The following is a 24,192-nucleotide window of genomic DNA, read 5'->3' on the forward strand; positions in this document are numbered from 1 at the left end:
CAGATACCTGAGGTTTTGTAGCGCTATATAAATGCAAAATTATTATTTATTATTATTATGATGTTGTTTGCCAGAGAGATGAAGAAGCACCCTGCCCTGTTCATTGTACATTAACTGCTGAGACTGGACTTTGGAACATTGACTACTGATAGCATAGAGGCAAACATCTGTATAAGCAACACACGTTTGCTTCATGTGAATGCTTCCCACATGCATGTGTGGGATGTGTGTGCCATCTTATTCCATGTCCACACCAGTGCCAGGGTGTCTGGCGAGCTAAGCTCAGTACAGGTGTTCCACTACTGGTGTAGATCCTCTTGGTTCTGTAGCATGATCCAAGATTGGGTGGCACTGGCTTCCACTTCCCCTTATTACTAGAGACAAGGCGCTCTGGCAAAAACACAGAATGGCTAATTCAGTGTTTTCCCAAATGGACAATCGTGCTGAGAATGTGATCTGGTAGCTCCTAAGATATCCTTGGTATTCAAAACGGTCGGCCATTCCATTCTTCGGAGGTCCCTTCGAGGTGATGCAATAGGAGGCTTGCCAGCTACAGGCTACACTCCTGCCTTTTGGACTCAGTACCATTGACATATTTCACCCCTTTTAGTAAAGGGTGCATTTGTGAATGACCCTGGTATCATGAGAAAAATACAACTAGATGAACAGCCACTTGGAGGTAAACAGGCCATATTTGATTAGGGACCAGACGATTTGCTCACAGCAGACTCACTGTTCCTCCTCTACTGTGCAGTTCCAGATGTTCGGTTTGTTTGCTTCCTGTTGATTGTCACGCACACGTGGAAGTGGGAGGAGACGGGCGAGCAAGGTAAGGAAGGCTACTCGGGTTATTTGTGTGTGTGTTTACGTGCATGTGTGAGTGTATGTATGTATGTATGTATGTGCGAGAGTGATAGGGGGAAGTAGGGTGGGGAGGAAGGAGAATGAAAAGGGGATGGGGAGTCGACCGGGTGTGTCAGAGGTGTCCCCTCCAAATAAAGGTTGAGTGGTGGAGGAGGACAGGGGAGAAAGTGGGGGTTGCAGGGGATCCCTCCACAAAGGAGGGTAGAAAGGAATCAAGAAAGGGAAATTATGTTTTCCCTGCACCGCCAAACTCGGACTTGGGAAAACCGGGTTTCAAGCAAACCGGCCTGCGTGGAAACAAGATATTATACAACATTTTGGGCAATTCATTGACATGGATCCCCCCATGATTGTTGCACGACCCAAGTTAAGTTGTCAATGTCCCCGCAATCTCATTCTGACCCACCAATAACCTGTTGGCCTGCCAACTGTCTTAGTTGTGCCGCCCCTATTGATAAGTCAAATGTCACTGTGGACAGTCACATAACCTAACCCAGGATCTGTCTTCTGTCTGAAGGGCAGCCTGAGGGACCAGACAACCATCAAAACGTGCAAGCAAGTATATTGTACGGCAAAAGACTCTCCAAGTGGGACACATATATAAACATATATGGTTCGTGGCTGTGAAGTTTTCAGATAAAATTGTGAAGGCCCCCGTCAAAAGCACCAACAAGCTACAAAATGTGACATTCATATCAGAAAATAAACAGAGAAGAACAGCTACCCAGAGTTTCACTGTAAACCCGTAAACCTCGGGATGGGTGGGTAGATAGTCATCGGATGGGCCACTGACATATATTCCCTGTTTCCAGGAAATGTGCATTTGTTCCTCATTAGCTGAGCTCTCAATTCTCGCAATGCACTGCTCCACCAGATTCCTTCCTGCTTCACTGGAGCATCTTTTGTCCACTTCACATGACACCCCTGTGCATCCGACTGACCACTTTTGCTAAGGTCTAGGAGTAGGAACCCTTTCTCCCAGACCCTAAAGCACACAGACACTTCATCAACATGCTTCTGCTTCATTGAGTGACCCTGGCACCCCTAACTGTTCCCCATGTAGAACAGGGGAGAAGAAGGCGCTCTCTTAAAGACAAGATCCCTATGACAATATATGAGAAGCAGCTCTGCCGCGGGACAGTACACTGCACGCCTCTCTTGTGTTACAGGCATTTAATCACCTCAAAATGAATCGACCAGGACTCCAGCAGTATAACACAAGTGCCCCCAATTGGCCAAAAGAAAACGTTTGTTTGTTTGTTTGTTTGTTTGTTTTATTCATTTATAATGCGCACCAGACCCAAGAGTAAGAGGGCGCAGAAGTACAGGATAGCAGTACCGACATATGCCGAAATAAACAGATTAACCACAATCCAGCCACTTAACTAACATGCATTATAGTAAATAGACCTGAAGGTGGTCAAGGATAAAATATCACTCTGAAGAGGGGAAATGTAACTAAATGTGCACCTCTTTCATTTGAACAATACTGCTTTTGGGGGGTCTGCGCATGCAGTGAGCAATACAACTTGTTGAGGGGGTATAATTTTTATCTCAAACATTCATTATGTGGCAGGCTGTTTTGGCGTGCTGATATGATAGGTTATTCATAACATGCTTAATCCCCAGAGGTTTCTAAGTACGGACCTGGGGATTGAACCTGTGTTGCTCCGTGTCGTCTTGTTGCCAAGGCGAGCACGTTGCCCCATAGCTATCCTCCCGAGACTGAACCTCTAGTGAAACCTTGAAATATTACCTTCCGCAGCAGCACTAGACACATGTTTCCATAATCTTGATGGTCGTGACAGGTCACTCTCAAGTTATTGTAATACCTATTTGTCTTCGAAGGTTCAGAAATGGACAGACTGCCTCCAGGAAAACAGATACAATGAAACTAGTTCCAGCATGGCTTTTGCCTCACCATTGCGCAATAGGAACATCCCTTTTGATGAATGCAAACTGTAGAGGGTGGATTTTGAGTAGGAGACAGGCACATATTCAGACACTGAGAGTACACCGATTCGACGCCTGAACGAACGAAACCCCCTTATTTTATATACAGCAGATCAATCGCCAGCCAAAGCCTAAATCAAACCTGCGAGCTTTGAGATACAGGGCCTGATTTACAAAAGCGATTTACAATGGTGCAATCCATTGGAAAATACGTTGTAAATCAGGGCCACTGAGCTTTAACTAGGGGTCACCAATGTAACACCATGCAAATGGTTTACAATTAGGAAGAGTACGAGCCAATGAAATGATATGCACAAATGTGTGACTTAGAATGACAGCAGAGGATAGCAGTTTGCGTATGAGGCAGTGCATTTCTCATAACAGCACCTGATCGCCAGCATGACATGTACATATAGCACATTAAAAAGGTCATCTTTTTATGCTGGTCGAGCACATGAGAGCTAAGTGGTTGCACAAAGTACCATATTGCAGAAACGCCTTATCCACAAAGCCTGCAGGAAGCACAACCAGTGGTTGGTGCTGGTCTTTGATGTCAGAGAAGGGGAAGGGATCCTCCTGGAGCAGCAGCCAATGCAATGTCACAACTTTATGTAGTCAGTGAGTGTACATCGGGATGCGAAAGGGACTGGGAAGGGCAGCTGCCCCCTCCCCGGCCCCTTCCCTACCTCTGCCCTTGGTACAGGTCTGTACCAGTGGCAGAGCTAGGCAGCAAAGCATGCATACTTACACAGGCACAAATTGTAATCTTTGCAGCAGTCGCCGAAGCGCTCACAGTGCTCGTTGCACTGACAGCCAAAGGACTTGTCCAAATTCTTCCAGCATCGATTCTTGCAGGAGTCCTTACAAGCTGCAAACAACAAGGCACGGGTGTATCAATTTTTGACATTGTCACTTTTTGACACACGGGGATATTGCATCGGGGAAGAGTTGAGGGAATGAGTTGTCAAAACAGGGACCATGTGGGCACTAATGAGCTGTAATCGCATGATGCTTGAGGCTTAGGCGTAGAGCTTATCATCACAGAGAACATTTGCAACTTCTATTGGGAATTTCCTTCCATATTTCTTTCTCCAGCCAGCAGGTATAAAAGAACCATATGCAGAAAGCTTAGAGGTAGAGCCGATGTATCATTGGATAACATTCAAAGTGGATCATTTGAAATGAAATGAAATGATACTTTATTTGTATTGCGCTCGTACAGAAGTGTTTCAGAGCGTGACAGGGCAGGGGAGGGGAACAAGGGAGAGCCAAAACAACAATCTTACTAGGCCCAGTGACATTGAGGACATGCAAGTGCATGGAAATGGGGGAAAGTACATGGGGGAGAAGTGGAAAGTGTGGGACAGAGGAGCGAACAGAATAAATATTAAGTCAAATAAATAAATTAAGTTGATAAACAGGCGTAGTGCAGCTAATAAGTGGCCAGTGCCATATTAGTCAGATAGGGTGCATCTGATAAAAGTAGAAGAAAAGTGGGAGGAGGACTGTATGGGTACAGATACAGACCCCAGTGCAAGGGGTGGCCCGGAGGCAGTGCAGGAGGGTGGCAGGGTGAGCAGGTACCTGGGCCCGAAGGACAGAGGGTGGCCAGGTGCACGGTGCCAAGAGAGAAAACAGAGCAGCAGGGGAGAGGAGAGGCAAAGGCAGAATCGAATAGGAAGGTCTTGAGGTGCTTTTGGTGCTTCTTCTGGGTAATCGAGTGACAATTCAGCAAAAGGGCCACACTGCCAGCTCTGGTCGAATGTCATCTGTGTCTGGGTTAGTTCCATGAATTGTTTGATTAAGGAGTCTGTGGTTTTTCAATGTGCTTAGTCTTAAAGAAGACTGTGGCATTGTACTGTATATCTGGCTTGATACATTTGTAATAGCATACAATTCTGCAGGGTAGTTAGCAAATAGTTTGAACATGTGAGGAAGGTGGTTTGTGTTTACCCACACGAGCTCCACACAACCCTTCTAAAAGTAAACCTATCCGGACTCAGAAACTCTATACTAAATCATCTGAGACCCGGAGCAACACTGACCTTACTAGCGACACTATGAAAGGAACACATAACCTTAAGGGAGGCCTCATCAACGCTGGATCACTGATAGCCCATGCCTCTGAATTACAGACATCATCACTTGTAACCAGCTCGACTTCTTAGCAGTGACGGAAACATGGCTGCATAAAGCGGCTGGTCCAGCCCTAATGCACGCCATTCCTCCGAACTTCACCATCTTCACAAAGGACAGAGAAACCTCCAAAGGAGGCGGCATAGCCTTCATTTGCAGAGCCAACCTTACCATCAAAGAAATAGATCATATGTCCATGCCTTCAGCAGAACTACTCTCCCTCAAACTAGGCATCACTGCCTCACGTACTATCACTGTGCACCTTATCTATAGACCCCCAGGCTTACTAGGCTCTTTTGAAGAAGACATAACCACCCTGCTTAACACCAACACTAAACCGGGGACACAAATCATCCTACTGGGTGACTTCAACCTAGGGTATAATGACCCCAAAGATTCCAAAGCCTCAATCATTGCCAACACAATACTGGAAGCAGGCCTCACCATCCGAAATATTGGCCCTACACATATCAAAGGTCGTACTTTGGACTGGGTGACAAATATCAACTGCACCTCCATCATAACAGCTATTGAACCATGCGTATGGACTGACCATCATATGATCTTGCTGACCATCTCAGACTTACCTCAACCTAATACATCTAAACCACCGGCACCTCCAGGCCTCACATGCTGTTAAAAAACATAACAGTCACAAATCTCCTGCCTCTGATTCAGCCTATCACTAATCACGTTAATCTTATCAACAACCCCAATGATATGGTTGACCTATACAACAACACTATCAACTCAGCTATAGACGTCATTGCGCCACTGAAACTTAGTAAATCTAAACCTCTTGCCCACCTTAACACTTGGTTTACCCCAAGTTCAAAATCACTGCGCAAAGAAAAAAGACAAGCAGAAGCCCACTGGAAGAAAAAAAAACTCCCCTCATAACAAAAATCTCACCACCCTCACCAAGAATTACAAGCAACAAATCATTCAGGCTAAAAAAGAGATCTTTAAAGATAGAATTAAAAAAACTAATTCTAACACTAGGGAAATCTTCACTATCCTCAGAGAATTGGAATCCCCTATCACATCCATAGACTCCTGTACTAAAATATGGTGAACTAACATTCAGAATGCCTTAAGCAATAAAATCACCATGCTACAAGACAACATTTCTGGCAAACGATCCTCTCTCCATAACATTGTGTTTTCCACTCAAGAAGCCATCCTACAGGAACTCGCTGTCAACCAAACTAAACCTGACAACCAATTTAACTTTAGAGCTATCTCCATTGAAGAAGTTAAGAACATAATTACATCTCTTAATGCTTCTCGCTGCCTTGGTGACTCCTGTCCAGCCACTTTTATCAAGGAAGCTGGTCAAGAACTATCCCCTTTCGTCACCTCCTTTATTAACTCATCATTCAAATCATGCTCAGTGCCCACCAACCTCAAAGAAGCCTGGATACTACCCCGCCTAAAAAAAAATGAACCTAGACCCTATCGTCCCTACAAACTACAGACCCATAATGACAGTTCCATACCTCCTTAAAATCTTAGATAAAGCTGCCTATCTACAGATTCAATCCTACCTGGAGATCAATAACTTACTGGGCACTAGACAATCTGGATTTAGACTGAGACATGGAACCGAGACGGCCCTCCTCGATCTCAAAAACCAACTAGATGAGTGCAAAGACAATGGAAACATATCTATTCTGCTACTCCTAGATCTATCAGCCACATTCGACTTGGTAGATCACAAAGTACTTTGCAACCATCTTAAATAGGCTGCCAACTTCTGTACCAAGGCCACGGCATGGATAAATTCTTTCTTGGAAAATAGAACTATAAGAGTCTTTTCGCCCATCTCAGCCGCTGACCCAGTTCCCATCACTTGTGGTGTTCCTCAGGGGTCATGTGTCTACCCTACTTTGTATAATATTTGTACAAAGCCCCTCTTTGATATCGTGGACAAACTGGGTGTCTCATATACTAACTATGCCGACGACACCCAGATCCCCATGCCAATCCAAGAAGACTATGACAAAGATAACCTCCACATGAATAAAATCTACCAAATTATTCAAACTTGGATGGCCACACATGGTTTATGTCTTAATGACGATAGAACCGAGCTATTAATCATTGGATCCACTAGCAAACTAAACAAACTCTCCCACCTATACAAATCCTTTACTATTGATGGTATCAAAATCAATGTAGCCAAAAAGTCAAAACGTTAGGATTCTACCTAGTTTCAGCTCTCAACCTTAACAAGCAAGTTATTGCCACAGCCTCAGCAACCAGCTACACCTGCAAGTTGATTCACGCATGCAAACCTTTTCTGTCTACCAACAGTTGCATCATCATAGCACAAGCCCTTATTCTAAAAAAACTAGACTATTGCAACGCACTCTATCTAGGCACGAGCAAACACAACACCCATAAACTTCAAACCTTGCAAAATAATGCCCTCAGAACAGCACTAGGCATTCCCAAAGGTCTCCACATATCTGACCAAAGAAGAACTATCAACTGGTTGTCCATCAATGACCGTATCAAACTTAAAACCATGAACATCACACACAACTTTCTTATTAACAAAGCACCCGCATACCTCACTGAGAAATGTAATAGGTATACATCGGACCGCCCTATTAGAAAGGCTCAAACAAATAGTATCAGAATCCCAAATTTCATTCTGAAAAGAACTGGAGGCTCAAGCTTCCCAGTACTGGCTGCTAATCTGTGAAACTCTATTCCTGATCCACTTAGAGCCATTCCCTCCTTTCACATGTTTAAAACTAATGTCAAACTCTGGTTACAAACCAACGACTGTTGACACCTTTCATCCTACAACAGATCTCCTAGACACTTCTCCCCTCTCCTCTTGCCATCTCCTGATCCCCCTCTACCTCTGTCAACTGTAAATATATCCTAAAATGCCTGTGTGTAATTGTATAGATAAGCCTGCAACTGTAACGTAAGAAATGTAAGATATTTATGTAACGATTTCCTGCAACTGTAATATAAGAAATGCATGATACTCATGTGACTGTAACTTAAGATGCTCACATGCGCCCAGTTGCCCAACAGCCCGGTGTGCTCTATAAATAAATAAACAATACAATACAATACAATACCTGGGTTTTGTTTTGCTTACGTGCTGCTAGTGAGCTGAAAGCCCAAGGTGGGGTGAGCATGCCAACCAATCAGAGGGTCTAAGGGGCAATATGCTATACAGTGTTGCATAGACCAATCCACTGCCATTTTCTTTGCTATAATCAGTATTACACCTACAGTCCTTTGTTCGCCAGTTTGCCCTGCTTTATTAATTGAGAATAAACTAGTACTTTTCCATATTTTCTGACTCTGTCTGGTTATTTGGTCTGAGATCTTTATTGGTAATTCCATCTAGCATAAGAGACACTTCAAGGTGCTAGAACACATTTTGGTAGCAGTGCAGATGGTTCAGGTCTAATCAATATAGGCCCAAATCTAGACCTTCAGACTTTCGGCTGCTTCTGCCATTAGCCAGAAGACCGCAGAGCTTCCTGTGGAGAATGGAGTATAACAAAACAAGTGTGAAAAGACACAGTTGACATGTCCCCCTTTGACGAAATATATTTCCGGTCCCACAGGTACCCCATGGACTGAAGGTGAACTGGTCGGTTGAGGAAGTGTTGATGCAGAGGAACTCGAGCTGAGCCATGGTTCTAAGTAGAGCATTGCAGATGTCAAAGATAAGGGGAGGGAATGTGTTGTAAATAAAAGGAGTAAAATTAAAGGGATTTTTGGGTATTATAAAGAAGAGAAGTAGATACCTCGATTCTCAGTTCCAACGGGGCAGAACTGAACAAATAAAAACTCCAAATAGGGGTGTTAAGGATTCCTGAGGCAAGGCCGACAAGAAGAGTGTGTATCAAACTCCAAGAAGGAGTACAAAATGAGATGAGATGCATTTACTAAAGGTAGTAAAGAAAGTCGTATGTGGGAAAATTATTAAAGTGCACGTGTGTGGGGTTATTATATGATAGTATAAAACTTTTGTTGCGTTTAGATTAATAGATATACAACAATAGTAAAAATCAATGTCATTATTAGATTTTTAATCCAAAGATTGATGTCAATCAGGAGGATAAAAATCAAAGTAAACTAATAAAAAAGAGATTCTTAAAATATCAATGATAAAACAACAAAATACTAAACCTTGATAGAAAGTGTAACTGAAGGAGCAAAAAGAACATTTTTGCATAAAGGTGGTTAAAATATTTTGATTTTCGTATAATAAGCGGCAATTGATGGAGCCTGTTCAAATTAATCAGTGCAGTATATTGGATCAAATAAAGATAAGAATAAAAGGTTGGCTAAGTATAGACAGTCGAGATCGACTTGTCATCATGGGGGACACTCCTCTTCTACACTTATGTAGCACATTGCCAAATTATACAGCCAAGATAAGGAAGTATCATTCCGAGTGGGTTGGAGCACTACCAATAAGACAATCATGCCGTGGCCTCAGGAGGGTTAGTTGTCAAAACAGTATTGCGCCAATGATGACATATTTGTATGCTACATATACGGGAATAACGTTACAGAAAAGGCTAGCTATTTTAGAGTAATCAAAAATGTACTACAGTGAGAAACAAGATCCAGCAGTGAAGGAGTGGGTGCTTAGTCAGCATAAAGAGGAGGATGTAACGTCGTCAGCTCCCCTTTCCCCTCCTGGAATTAACAGCGTGGATACAAACAAGAAGGGATTTTATCCCTTAAAGCAATTGAAAGCAGCGACAGAGTATGTTAATGCGATATACAAGCCCCCAGCCTATAACAGTGAGGACATTGCATAAGGGAGCAAAAGCAGAATATATATTGACATGTGATGAAAGTACACAGCATGAGGAGAGAAGGGACAGACAATATAAACAGATGGAGATAGAGGAAGAGGCAAAGAATCAGAAAGATATAAAGGACAAAGATGAGGGAATAACCGATATTACTTAAGCTGGACAATAAGAGTAATAATGCGGTTCGATAAAGAGATGAAAGAGAAGAGTGGAAAATGAAAGAAAAGGAAGAAGAGGGAGCATACTAGGAAGAGAAGGAAAGAGAAAGCAAGCGAAGCAAAGAACAAAGAAGGTACAAAGCGAGGAAAGACAAGGAGAGATTAGAAGAGAAGACATGGGAGGAGGTAGATGCTCAAAGAATTAAAGTACGTAAATTGCTAAGAAGGCAAGAGGAATATGAATTAAGGGGGATGAAGAGAAGGGAAGAATTAACAGAAATAGAGGACTAAAAGATGACGAGATAGATTATCTATGCCATACAAGCGTAGTGCAGATTGAAGCCAAGAATGACTTTAGGAAGAGAGAAAGTCACAACAACCCTGCAGGGAGCTGCAAGGGATACCAAGAACACCAGCTTGAGTGGAAGGACAAGAAATAGAAAATGTAAGAAAAATAATTGGGGATTTATACAGGCAAATGGGGGATAAAGAAGGGTCTAAAACCCACGAGAATATAGAAGGATCTCTTTCGAGGAAAACGGGAGGTAGGTCAGATGACGTCATAACAGATGAGCACAGAACGCTGCCTTTAAGCACACTAGTTCTTGATGATGCTGAGAAAGATAATAGTCATACAAGCCTGGGCATAATGAAGTCAGGTGAAAAAAAGAAAGAAAACGGGAGAGTGTGAAGGGAGAGTGCATTCAGATTTTCAAAAGATTCGAGCATAGATAAATGGGTAAAATAGTCAGATTTAAGGGCGCCAAAGAAAGAACACCAAACACTGAGCAACCAGAAGCATGACAGCGCAGTACAGGGGATGTTTTCCCGCCTTATGTAAGCAGTTTAAGGGCATTAAAAGGACAGACAAACGGGCAAGACTAGCCCCGCCTGAAAAACAAGAAGTGTAGGCAGGTATGATTACGACAAGGATTTTCACAATTCCCATTATTAGAGAAAGGGGGAGGACAACCACAGTATATTCCATGGCCATGCATGGACAAAGATAATTTCAAATGTGAATTACTGAGTTTAACCTCCGGTGCAGGAAAATGGATTTATGAGCTAGAGAGAATGACGTTAGCCATAGGTGACATAAAATTGCTGCTAGCAGCCATCCTAGGGGAGAAGGCTGAGACATTTGGAAACAAGCAGGATACACAGGTGTGACTGCTCAAAACACGACACATGATGGAGCGCCATTTAATAATTGCAGAGTAGATGTATGGTGGGTGCTCAGAGTACAATATCCTGATTCATCAGATATGGGTGCAAATATGACAAGGAAATGGATGAAGACCCTGTTGCTTTTATTCAAGATATTCAAGAGAGATGGTGCCTTGAGACAAGAGAACTGTGAGATAAAACAGTAGCATTATTTTACCACATTTTATGTCAGGGACTGCCCGAGCCAGTGCATTGGCAAATGAAAAAACTGGTGGCAATGGTAGCAAAACCATGGCCAGAAATACAGTTGATTATTGTGCATCACTGCGAATTGTTCCAAGAAGAGAAAAATAAGCAGAAAGCAGGAAGAAGCAAAGTTAGTTCGGAAGAAGTTATCAAAATTAGCCATAGAGGGAGTGGTACTGATGAGTAATAAGGGTATTGTGACACAAGAGATGCGACCAGCGCAGCAACACAATGTAGTGTAATCCACAGATCAGACTGGGTACAATTCTTGGCCAAGAGGAAGAGGGAATGGGCCTAGAGGAAGAGGATGGGGTGGATTTCAAAACCCTCAGGGAGGAGGAGGATTCAATGGTGGACAGCTGCAAAAACTTTGGAATTGCAGGAGAATAGGACATATGATCAGAACATGTAGAAACAGAGGCGGCATGCAGCATGATTGACAAACTCCAAGAGGGGGGATGGGCTATGTTCCGCAATACAATGCAGAATCACAGGCATATTATGCCCAAAATCACACGCATACTCAGGCGTGCGCGCCGCAATCACAACCGATACGACAAGCTCCGTTGTAAATGCAATTGCCACAAGGTCAACCTCAGCAAGTACCTATGCAAACACAACAGGTACAAACTCAGGAAGCACAGAAACAACTGGCCATGATACTGCAATGGAATATGAACGCAGGAGCCCAGCAAGCACCTGCAGCCAAATTAGGGAATATGACTGTGATAGGAGGAATTCCTTTCACAGGTAGATGAAGAATGTATATTCACAATAGGAAAGCCACAGAGCGACCTGATGTGTTCAGTACTATATGTGACACCGGTCCTACAAGAGGAACCAAGGGTCAATGTAATGATAGGAGGCAAGACATTTTCATTTCTTGTAGACACTGGAGCAACTCATTCCTGTGTCCATGAGGGAAAAAACCCAATGTCAGGTATTTCCATGAATGCACAGGGATTCTCTGGGGCAATCAGCTTAATTCCTTTCACACACAAATTACCAATATCTATAGGAGAACATGATGTGTCTAAGCCATTACTATATTCTAGGCAGACAGCAGTTAACATTTTAGGGCGTGACTTGATGACGAAACTTAACATGACAATATATTTTACTGAAGAAGGAATACTGTGTTCCATTCCAGACATACATTATATGAATGTGAGAGAGCTTATATTAGACTTCAAAGGCAAGAAGGCATTATGAGGAATTCCCTTAGATTCAGAATGATTTTTGTCTGGAGTGACTGTTCTACTATTATGGTTGCCCAGGTTGGTAGGTAAACTAAAAATAATACCTGATGAGTTTTTTTAGACCAGAAATCCCCATGGATGATGAAGCAGGGCAGACTATTCCTTTAGAGTAAGAAGCTGCAGTGGTCAGAGATGAAAGGGTGGTTCTCCATGGGACGGATGATGAGGGAAGAGGATGGAGAAGACTGATAGCCATCAGTGAAGGATACAGGTTGACAGATTTGACAGATGAAGAGCTGTTTAAGGATGAGTACTCAGACAATGAATTAGTATTTCTATTAAGTCTCACTTATTGGAATAAAGTAGAGAATAGAGAAACACCAAGGAGAATGGTGCTGGTAAAAAAAACAGTCATTTTTCCAAGAAGATTTATAGAAAGTACCAAATATTTTATGGATCACAAATCCATATGATATGGGTCTATTAAAAGGAGTAGGGGCAGTTAAAATGAAGCTTAAACAAGGAGATATTTTGCCATGAGAAAAACAATACCCCATTTCTAGAGAAGCTGAAGAACTGAAGGGAGGGGTTAAAAAGAAGTAACAAAGATAATCAACCCATTGACTCAGGGGATTTATTGAAGCAACGCAGTCTATACCCAGGGGAAAAGGTGCTGGTATGAATGTTTCTTACGCACTTGGAGTACGCCCCATTGTGAAGGACCGTATGAGGTGGAAGTTACCCCTACAGCTGCCAAGTTAAAATGAAGAAGAACTTGGATGCCTTTGAAGAGAGGGTCCCGAAAATGCCCCTCCTCAATCCCAGATTCATGATGAAACGAAGAGCCAGAAACGCTCGCAGCCACCCATCGTACTTCGGACGAGTTCTGAGTGCACCAATGATTGACAAGTACACAGAAAGGTATCCTCCCAGCACGCCATACAAACTGAATCCAATACACGTCTTCACAAGTATAGGTGAAGAAACAGAGATTGTGGACATAGACACCTATATGGACAGTCTTTACTAAGCTCCAAGAAGCCACAATGCTGACATCACTAGTGACACCATGACGTAGCAGTGGTAGACATGAAGCATATTCGCAGTCCTGCACCGCATTACACAATCACACATTTGCATGCACGAAAAACATGCTTACACAGTCGTGTAGCTAGAGGACAGACACAAAAACATACTGTCAATGTGTTTATTATTTCTTTCATTAGCCAATTGTAGTAATGCAGAACCGCAAGGCACAAGAGATCCTGAGCAAGCTGGCAGATACTTAATGTGAACAACTCTATGGGACTGCAGGGATATATGGAATCTGATAGGACTATGTGTGACTAAGTATAGAGTACTTCAAATTACATAAACATCTAGAAATCATATTATACGTCTAAAGGAAATTACAGAAGGCCTAAAGCCACAGAGTCTGAGACGAGGAGAGCTGATTCCGACTTAACACAGCGCGTAGCAGGCTCACAGCCAAGGTCAGAGATACGCGGACCCATTCCAATCTTCAGATGACAAGGGGACTAGCTGCGTAGAAACAGAATACATCCTCATAAAGGCAAGCTGAAGAGCTCAATTTTATGGTCTCTAAGCACGTGCAACAGACAGACAAGACAATGGACATTCACCCGTGGTGGGAAAGCAGATCCGATACCAGCAAGTCAGACACAGATGGCAACAAGTGTTACAACATAAGGAACACATTCTCATAGGCAAAGGTGGTATAAACAAGTTACAATGCAGACACATACTCGTTCACATCACCTTGACGAGGTGTACAGAGGGCTGAGAACCGAATCGAATCCCAGGACTGGGGAGATCAGCCCGAACTAATCACAGCTTAGAAAGTCAGCGGTGGATGGTAAAGGGTAAAAACCAGTGGTAAGCCTATTACTCTGCAAACATGTAATAGATAGTTTCTTGGGTACAGGACAGGCCAGCCACCTGACATGCAAGGCAAGTAAAATAACCTCTATAGGTAATAGTACTTTCGATACCAATCCTCTGTGATGATAAGTTTTCCAGGGAAGGGCCAAGGCGATGATGCCACATTTGTACAAAACCGGGCCGCACACCATGGAGATCTGAGAAGTACTGGAGAATTCTAATTGTCTTTTATGATCCCTGTTGGTTTCTTTCCTGCCGTTGGCTGAGTCCTCTGTTTATTCTGAGGAGGGTGTTGGGCCCTCAAGGTCAGGTGGACCACCAGTCATACTGTGGTATACCTGGGAAAACTACCCAACAAGTTGGTAGCAGAGTTGATGGTTGGCTGCGATAGCCCGGCACGAAGCCGACTGCCTCGCTGAAGAACCTGAGTGGCTGCAGGACCCCTGGTGTATTTTGAGAAGACGGGGAATGCATGCTCCACTGAAAAGCCGACAGAAGCCAGCCTGGGAAATATCCTGCCTGAAGTCTGTGAAGTGTCCATCAGACCAGGAAGAGGAAGTGTCAACTTTGGGGGGCGCTGCAGCCAATCAGCATCAGCAGACCACGGAGTATAAGTATTGACCCAGCCACAAGGCAAAAATTGGGGTGTGAGGGAGGGTATCGAGTAGTGTTGAGTATTGCTTAGTAATGTTTGACATTGTCAAGTATTGTCTAGCATTGTTAAGTATAGTAGGGACAGATGCAGAGGTAGAATACATTTTTTGTGACTAGGGTGCATCAGTTTAGAGTTAAAAGGTTCTGGTGAACAACCTAGACTACTGACTCGAGGGCACGGATGATAGAAGTTATGTAAATAGTGGTTTTCCTATGGGTTGGGCATTTTAGCTCGGCTCATGGATGACATTCCCGCAAGGTGTAGCAAGGAAGCTGGCCTAGGTTGCGTAAGGTAATTGGTCTGGTTAAGTCTCTATGAGAAAATTACTTGCGAGGCGATGCAGCAGGTACAGATCGGACACAAGAGAACAGTGTATAGGCAGGAAGACAGCTGTGGTGTTTGTGTTGGGTTTTGTGGATTTTGGGGCAACAGGTTATGGGACTTCTTAGCACTAATTTGCCTAGTAAATTGGTGAGGTCACCCGTAGGTTTGTACATATGACACAGTGAACACGAGACGGTGAGGAGCTAGCATTGGAAAGCTTGAGAGTGGCAGATGAGGTGAACCAGTGGCGGGGCGCATGTGTACGATGGGGGGTGTGCCTGAGGAGGCAGCTATTGTGAAAGGGGTGGTGCTCTGAGCCCGACTGACAGGTTGTGGAGCCAGAGAGGCTCATAGTTAATTAAACGCATTGTGATTACCCTGTGTTTTTCCTTAACAGCAGACTATCTAAACCCTCAATTTGAGGTCAGGTAAAAACAAAAACAATGCATCAAGGGAAGTGTGGGGTTGACACGCCCCTACAGCACATGTGTAAGACCCATAATGGGCTAAAACCACAAAGGAAAAATGTACTTAACCATGGCCACCCTGCAGAAGTTTCTCCAAGGATGTGCAGTAATCACTACTGATGCACATAAAAGGTACCTAGAAGGGGAAGAATCCAGTAAGATGCATGGCAATATCGAGTTGTAGAGGGCCAGAGTACACATTACGAGAGCTAAGAGCAGCTGAATGGTATTCAAACCCACCATATAAACTACCACCATATATTAGGGAAGAAGGATAGAAAGGTACAGGGCAGATGACCACTGACAGAGGAGCAAGCAGCAAGGCGCAGTAGGGCACGGTGGAGGGGCTAGAGGGCGTAGTTATGAATGAGTGGATAGGGGGACAGAACAGTTATGCAGTTATGTTTCAGTTATGCAGAAAACATCCAGAAGCCCAAGCATCATCTCAAGATTGCGCAGCCATTTGCCAATGCTATGGGCATCCCCTTAAGTCCGGTGAGAGTCCTTGGGGTCTTCCAGGCCATTGTTCTCAAACTGTTCTCATATTGTAGGTGTTCTTACCTCCCCGGAGGCTGCACACAGACCTCAGCGCCAATCCCTTAACCTGCAGAACTACCTTTTCAGATGTGGGACACATAACTTATTACTCAACATTTAAGGACTTCAACATCATATGTGGATCCCCTGAAACTGGACACAATCACAATACCAAAAAGCAAAACGGCCTTCCATCCCCAGCAACATCAACACTATATGATTTCTTTTTTAAGCTATGGGTGAATCCAAAAACTGTAAACATCTCCACAGCTGCACATTAAGAGTCCTAACGTGTTTGCTAAAGAGCAGAACATGCCCTCTGAGCATGATATACTCAATGGCCATAATCAGTGTCATTATTTCAGCCCTGCCTCGGCATTCAAACGTGTGTTGAAGTGAGTGCTTAACTCTACCACCTATCTTCCCGCCTGCAGCTCCTGTGGATAAGTAGCGATTTTTTTTTTCTTTTTTAGGTGTCCATGATTGATCCCTTTAAAGACCCTGTATATGAGTGCTGTGCATTCTGGGAGTGGGCAGATATCGAATTTGAATTGTTTACTTCACCCTTGCCTGCCTTTAAGTCCATAAGTGTCAGGCTATTCTTGTTCGGTGCTCTTCCATTATTCACTGTGAAGTCATTTGAAATGGTCTTGTGGAGTATAGCGAAACGTTTAACATAACGCATGCCTCTTGGCGCTAGCTCAATAAAACTCTCTGCAGTTGATTCCCATACATGTTTTACGCATTCTCTCCTATAATTCAGTTGTTTCCTCGCGTTAGTCTTGCCTATTCATGTTAATGACATTGCACATGCTTAAAAGTCATGATGCGAGTTTTTCTCATCTGCTCAGTCCCCTCTTTAGTCAGCGCAGCGTGGGTCCCTGTCGACCAATTGATCCTCGGTGCCTAATGTCCTCCGTCACACACCTGAACTGGCGCGTCCTACGAGGCCTTCAGTGAACAGCAGGACCACGGAACGCGGATGCGACGCTGGAGCTGCACTGAATGGCGCGGGCTGTTTTAGTCAAGTGGAGCGGACCCCTGACTGGAAGTTGCAAGCCATTGGGGGACAGATCCGGCCACAGGGATTGCTCCGGTGGATGGGGGGGACCCCTGCTCAGCTGTCTGAACAGCTGGACAGCGGGCGAAGGAGACCTGTGCTCCACTGCCTGTAAGTAGGCCAGCGCACGGCTCTGTGTGGGATGGGAGGCTGCTGAGCCGTCGCTGGCATATCCCCAGCTCACCAATGGCGCCTCCACGAGTTCCCCGGCCTCGAATTGTCTCTGGGAGCCCGAAGCCTGAGTCTCACTGGGGCCTGCGAGGACAGATGTCATGGCTGTGGTCACACCTGCCTTGGCAAGGCTCCTGTCCCTTGTTGGATGGGATGTGTAGACCAAACCTCCTGACCTACTTCCAGCGGAGGCTGCATGACTCACGCACCTGCCCTGCCATACTGTGGGACGGGGGATGGGTGACGTCAGCGAAAATTAGTGTACGTGGCATGTGTCCCATTGCAAATAAAACATAATCCTTTCGTCATTTAAGGTCTCGTATGTGTTGAAGGTGTCAGACCTTGAAAGACCATAAACCAGAAATGGAACACAATATTTTCAGTGGTATATTTTGCCACAGAAGGAGAAACTGTTAGTGATTGACAGCAGCAATGTGGAACTGGTGATGCTGCCTTACAATGAGAACGTTGGTGCGGGGAATGGGAAAACTGTGTTAATGCAGGGGGCCAGTGAGGGCGTGAACATTCTGCAATCTGTTCAAATAAGACCAGTGATGCGGGGATTGGGGGAGCTCCTCTCAAAGCGCTTGAGACTAGTGTGGGGTTTGAGACCAGGCATGCAGGGAAGTGGAGAGAGTCGGCTTTACTCACAGAAGCTACGTTTGGTGACAATATGTTAGAATTTGGCCGTGCTACCATGAGACTAATGATGTGGACAATGTCCATATTCCTTAATAGTCATCTTAATTTCTCTGCTACTGCCTTCCTCTTCCCAGCACGTACATGAATGAGGCGGCACGCTCACCCCACACGCCGGCACCCTGCTCACTGCATGCCATTTCTTAAAGGATTCTGTAGCTTCTTGCGCCTAGGGATTGGTCCACGTATAGACCCCTCACTGATTCTTTCTCCTAATCCTGGCTATCCTCCACCTCTCTAAGTATTGGCTATATCAGTTGGAAGAGGGAAGCGAGTAAGTTATGTTGTTGTGCATTTGTATAGCACCTTATTTATCATTGGTATGATCTCAAAGCGCTGTGGGACCGTAGTCCAGGTCAGTGGAGAGAGTAGGGTAGTATATAGTGTTTGGGTGCACTCAATATGTGTGCAGCCAGTGTGGTTTGCACAGTGAGTAGCTGCATTTTAATGCTAGATGCAGTTCAGTGGTTGTGAGAGATCTGTGGAATGTATGCAGCCAGGAAGTTGACCACAGAGTCTGCATTCTGGCGACGATGGAACCTGTGTATGAGATTACGCGTCCAACTAGGCTGATTTTTTTTCACGGGGTATAGCTGCGTTCTGAAGACTGTTGAGGTGTTTATGAGTAGTCTAGGTATGTGTGCAGCAAGGCCGAATTGATCGAGAGGTATAGCCCTGTTCTATTTTTTTGTGGGCGTTAAGGAGAGAATTAGCATATTGGTATGAGTGAGTGTCTGTGCTTAATGGTGAGAGACCCCTATTGCTGGTTACTTTCCAGAGCCCGCTGAGCCGACCAATGTCTGTCCTGGTGGTTCGGGTATCTCCGAGAGAAATTCCCTGACTAGTACAGCGCTTGTGATTACCCAGTTAGAGGGTCCTTGTTTCTGAAGCTCGATTGTAATTGGAACTAAGAAAGTAGAAAGGGAACAGTGAAGATTGTCCTAGTATATTAACAGTACTTAAATACTTATTCCATTCCGGACTTAAATGAGGTATTGTCCAAAAAGTTTACCTTTGCATCAAGATGATTACGTTGCATGTTGGACCATGGAGCGCCCGATTCTGGGTGGACAAAGAATTATTGGCAAAGCCAACCATTTTGGCTTTTGTGTAGGCATAGAATAATCATGTTCCAGGCACCCCATAATGATACAACCTGGTCATACCATTTTAAAAGCTGGCAAATGGTGTCCGTACCTCGGCATATTATGTCAGTGTTTGTCAAAGGCCTAACTAATGCTCATAAAAGAGCCAAATGTGATGGCTTTGCCAATGCGTGTTTCCCCCGGGAATTCAGTGTTTCGAGCAGGTGCAAAGGCATATACCTTTTACAGGCATACTTGTCTAAGATATTTAAATTACAGTGCATTACCTTTCAGAAGGCTGCTTAGAAACAACATTGCTCTCCCCTTGAAAGCACTGCACTAGCACAACGTGATCCTCTGAGTGAGGATAGTTTGAGTGGGGTGGGGGAGATAGTGGATGGGAATGCCCATATGAACTACCGTGGCCATGGGCAGTCCAATGGGTTGGCACAAAAACAAACAACATCCACAGTGTGTGTATTAATCCTCACAGCACTACTCTCTCCTATCATCACTTCCTATGCCAATAGTTTAGCTTATAGGCAGTGCATGCAGTGCCCCACATTGCCACAGCGAAACAGGTGGCATGACAGGAAAGGGGCCCTTTTGTGCTGCCTCCCTGAAGAAAGTAGATCTGGGTTGCATGTCAGAATGTGATAGGGTCAGCCATTTGCTGATCTGGAACCTGATCCTTATAAATACTGGGATGCGGTAGAGGCAGAGCGGTAATGGAAGAGAATAATTTAGACCAAGAGGCCGTATTGATTAAAACTGGTAGTGTTTTAATGGTTGATCGTCTATTACATTGACATTAATGATGTGGATAATATGCAGGGCTCTAATAAAATAGGACCTTTAATGTGTGCTAACTTACTATCCCCATTCATTGACATTCAAACACTAAATTAAGTGTTAGACGGTTTCATAATGGGGCTTTATCTAAAGAAATTCAGACCTCTAGGGGTCTTCGCCAAGGTTGCATACTTGCCCCTTGCCTGTTTAATATCTTTATATGAGATATTTGCGAGGCCATCGAGGGCTGTGCATTGGCATCCCCCAGATCAGGTGAACAGCATCTCAGGTGGCTTGCTCACGCTGGTGATGTACTTCCGGTTGAACATACACACATTGGTATCCAGAGATTAGTGGGGGGTTTAGAAGTATATGCCAAGTTCCAGTGTCCTAATCATTAACAAAGGTAAAACAAAAGTTTTAAGATTAAGTCGCTCTAAAAAAGTGCTAAAGTTTAACTGGCATCTTGAGCACACTAAGCTGGAGATAGTAGAACATGTCATATGCTTAGGAATCCGTATATTTTCTTACCCTAATAAAAACACTCTGGTCGCATTTGTGAGAGCAAAGATTGAATGTATGATACCCAAAGATTCTTGGCAAATCTGGTCGATTCGCAGTGGAACCTGTAGTGAAATCATATATTGCGAAATCTTTACTCGAAAGTATATTTGGACTGGAAGCAATGCTGTGGTTCAAGTGGAATGAGGTGGAGGCTGTAGAGGCTCTCAGATGGAGAAAGGTTTTGAGATTACCTACTTGTGTTCCGAGAGGAGTGATTCAATTTGATTTGGGCTTAATTTCAATGAAGGCGAGATTAACATGGAGTGCCCTGCTTCCATGTAGACAAGTTGAGTCTCCCCCTTAGGACTCCTGATTCGTAGATATAAATGACTCCTTGGAAGTAAAACGGATGAGTTCCTTAACTGCTAGTGTAGAAAGTGTGATGAAGTATTAAGATCCACTGTGGGTAATTATGATGTACTAATACCGTCTCCTGATAAAGCTAAAGTAAAACTATGGGCTGACTGGATACCTACGCGTGATATAATCCCCAAGCACGGGTTATACCAGGGCTACTTGTTGAATCACAGAAAATTGGAATGTATGCCATTATATTTAAAAAGATTCCAAATATGAAGAGGCGCCAGGACTTTATGCGCCTGAGGATGAATTTAATATTACCCAGGGAAATCCTAAATGTAAGGCATAAAGATGTTTACCCGACTGCGGAATGTAGATCATGTAAACAGTCTGGTACAGAGGAGACTCTTAGACACATCTTATGCCCGTGTATGGTGCTGTTATTCTTGGAAAGAACCCTCAGTGAGTTGAGACAATATGATAAGGATGACCTATGGAGCATGTTTTTTGGAGGATTCTCAACCTCTATGATTTTGGCTACTTTGAGATTATTGAAACATCTGAATTTGTTATAATTAGTAATTGTACGCAAGGAGGCTGTATGTATTAAATGTATATTTTGAACATTTAAGGGAAGGATGAATTATTATACAAAATGTTTAGGGGTTAATACGTTTTTGTAATTATTATTGTATCTAGGGGCGATACAAAAAATGTAGGCTGGGTGATTGTATGGAAGGGTTAATTAAGACCTATCGTGTATAGGCTGCCTATTTTAAATGCATGATATTTGTATATGGACTTTCTGTATACGTTGCTTTTTAAATGTTTATGCTATGCAGTTGCGACAGGTTGTTTTTCAACCATATCACACACATACAAATAAATACATACATAATTGATGTGGAAATGTATAATATTGATACAATGAAACTGCTGATTGTGGGTGTGAGTGTGGCTTTAAACCTGAGAGCAGTGGTTTGAGGAATGGTTGAAACTTTAAGAATTTGGTCAATAGTTTAAGGAATGGGTCTGCCTTTTGTATTTTGATTAGCGGTGTGGGCTATGAGTGAGGGTTTTCTTGAAATATACAATTCAATTAGAGGAATGAAAGCAGCGACTGTTAGTATGATATCAGTAATTGGGGAAATGATTATTATGTTAGAATAAGTTTGCTGTGTAGTTTATTCGGACAGAGCTTGTTAAAATGAGACGAGTTACATGGGCAATGTTTTAAATTCTGTTCTAGTACGGGTCCAGAGATGCTGGTAAAGACTGAGACTCTACCAGAATAAAACCAGTTTGGTGGAGAATATGTGTAATGTCACTAGGATGAGACCAGTGGTGTGGAACGTGCTTGTGAGTCTGTAGGAAACACGCCAGCGGTGTACATATTGTGTAATATGTATGATTGAGGCTCTATTGGACTATCACCTGTGGGGAATGGATGTAATGCTAACCATTAGTTATACTGAGGTCAGTAATGCAGCTAATGAGTGAGACTGTGGGGATGAAACGAGTGAAGTGAAGATGGGAATGGGTGAGACCAAGCTCCCCATTGTAGAAAAAGGCCCAGATATTGCCACTGCACCTGGTATTCCAACAAAATACCACATCATATGACAGATGTTACCCTCAAACGCCATGCACTCAAATCCTATGCTATGTATTGCAATTCAATGTCTAGATTCTAAAATAATATGGAAAGAATCATGAGGAATGACAGGCACTCACATTTCTCAAACGATATTCCAATAAAATACCTAGGTATGTACATATTATGGAAGCCAGTATCATCGAATGTCATGTTTTCAGATCATATGCACAATATTATTAGTAGTGGCTTCAAAGGACAAATATCCCAAGGGTTTTGTATTTATTCTGGTAAGAGAATTAAAGTTATCATCTGTTATTTATGCAAAACAAACGGGGCCTGGGAGTCTCTCTACCAGCACAAACAAAGCCCATTGACCTGTTCTTGGGTGGATGGCCCCTGGGAGAGTCTCAACCAAGTCTTTAGCTCACTGTCCCTTTCACAGAGAAATAATATCATTGCATATCAGTCTTTGTCCTGTCCAGGGGCAATCCAGCACCGAAATGCTAGGCAATTCTCTTCTGAACAAGAGTACATACACCAACCACATACACGTGTTTCAGCCTTGTTGGGCATCATCTGTGAGGTGGAGCTGTGCCTCTCTGAGAACAATGAGCAAGGGTTCCACGTCTGGATTCCCCTGGTAACTTAGGGTGAGACCCAAGGTTACTTAATATGCAAAACAAAGGGGGTTCTGGGAGTCTCTCTACAAGCACGAACACAGCCCATTGACCTGTTCTTGGGTTGATGGCCCCTGGAAGAGTCTCAACCAAGTCCTTAGCTCACTGTCCCTTTCTCAGAGAAAACATATTGTTTAGTTGCACACTATGACAATCTAGAGGCCAGCAGATTTAGTTATCCCCTCCAACCTGAATTCTAGGGCAACATTACTTTACTGTGCTTTTCTCAGCAAGATACCGAACCTGTCTACCCATGCTTCCACAGTCTACATGATCTTCAACCTTTTTTCCACACCACTTTCATTCCTTGTGCTTTTTTATGCTAAATGTCTCCCTATTCCAATTTCTACCTGGCATTTAAATCCATCCATGGGCTCCCCCTCTCAATGCAATGCAATCTATGCCCTGCTCTTTTTTGTATTTGTTTATTATTTATATATTGCGCACCAAACCCTGAGGTAACTGGGCACTTGGGAGACTTGAGAGTTACATACATGTGTCATGCCGCCGTCTTTTGGTGGTCGCTGGCGGTTATGGAAGGCTTGGCGTTGGCGGCGCCATTAGATTGTTCCATGTTTTTTCCTTTCACTTCCTGGTTTGACGGTCTAGTCTTTTTCTCTTGTTTCTGTATTTAACCACGCCCTCCCCTGGGCTCTGTGCGTTGCAACTTTGTTTCCTTTTCCTGGTTGCCGTGCTACTTTGTTTTCCGTGCCTTTTCCTGTTGCCATTTTCTGCGGAGTCTATCGCGGTATCCTTTCACTCAGCTTCTCCCCCTTCCTTCCCTTTTTCTGCCTTTCCGTCCTCTCGGTCCCCTTACCTTTCGGGGTTTCTCCT

The 24,192-nt window shown here is 43.7% G+C and overlaps 1 protein-coding gene across 2 annotated transcripts in view; it reads right to left on the reverse strand.

The window, feature by feature from the left end:
* The window catches only part of ENDOU (endonuclease, poly(U) specific), a 179,606-nt gene that overhangs the window by 109,375 nt on the left and 46,039 nt on the right, over positions 1-24,192 (reverse strand). The window contains exon 2 of one of the 2 annotated variants that reach the window (XM_069653200.1): positions 3,566-3,685. The exons of the other annotated variant lie outside the window; for it this stretch is intronic. Within the exon in view, the coding sequence (XP_069509301.1) occupies positions 3,566-3,685 (120 nt within the window). The remainder of the gene's footprint in view (positions 1-3,565; positions 3,686-24,192) is intronic. 2 annotated transcript variants of the gene reach the window in all.

Source organism: Ambystoma mexicanum, chromosome 3q (genome assembly GCF_040938575.1).
Source record: "Ambystoma mexicanum isolate Mex_15411 chromosome 3q, UKY_AmexF1_1, whole genome shotgun sequence".
Taxonomy (NCBI): Eukaryota; Metazoa; Chordata; class Amphibia; order Caudata; family Ambystomatidae; genus Ambystoma; species Ambystoma mexicanum.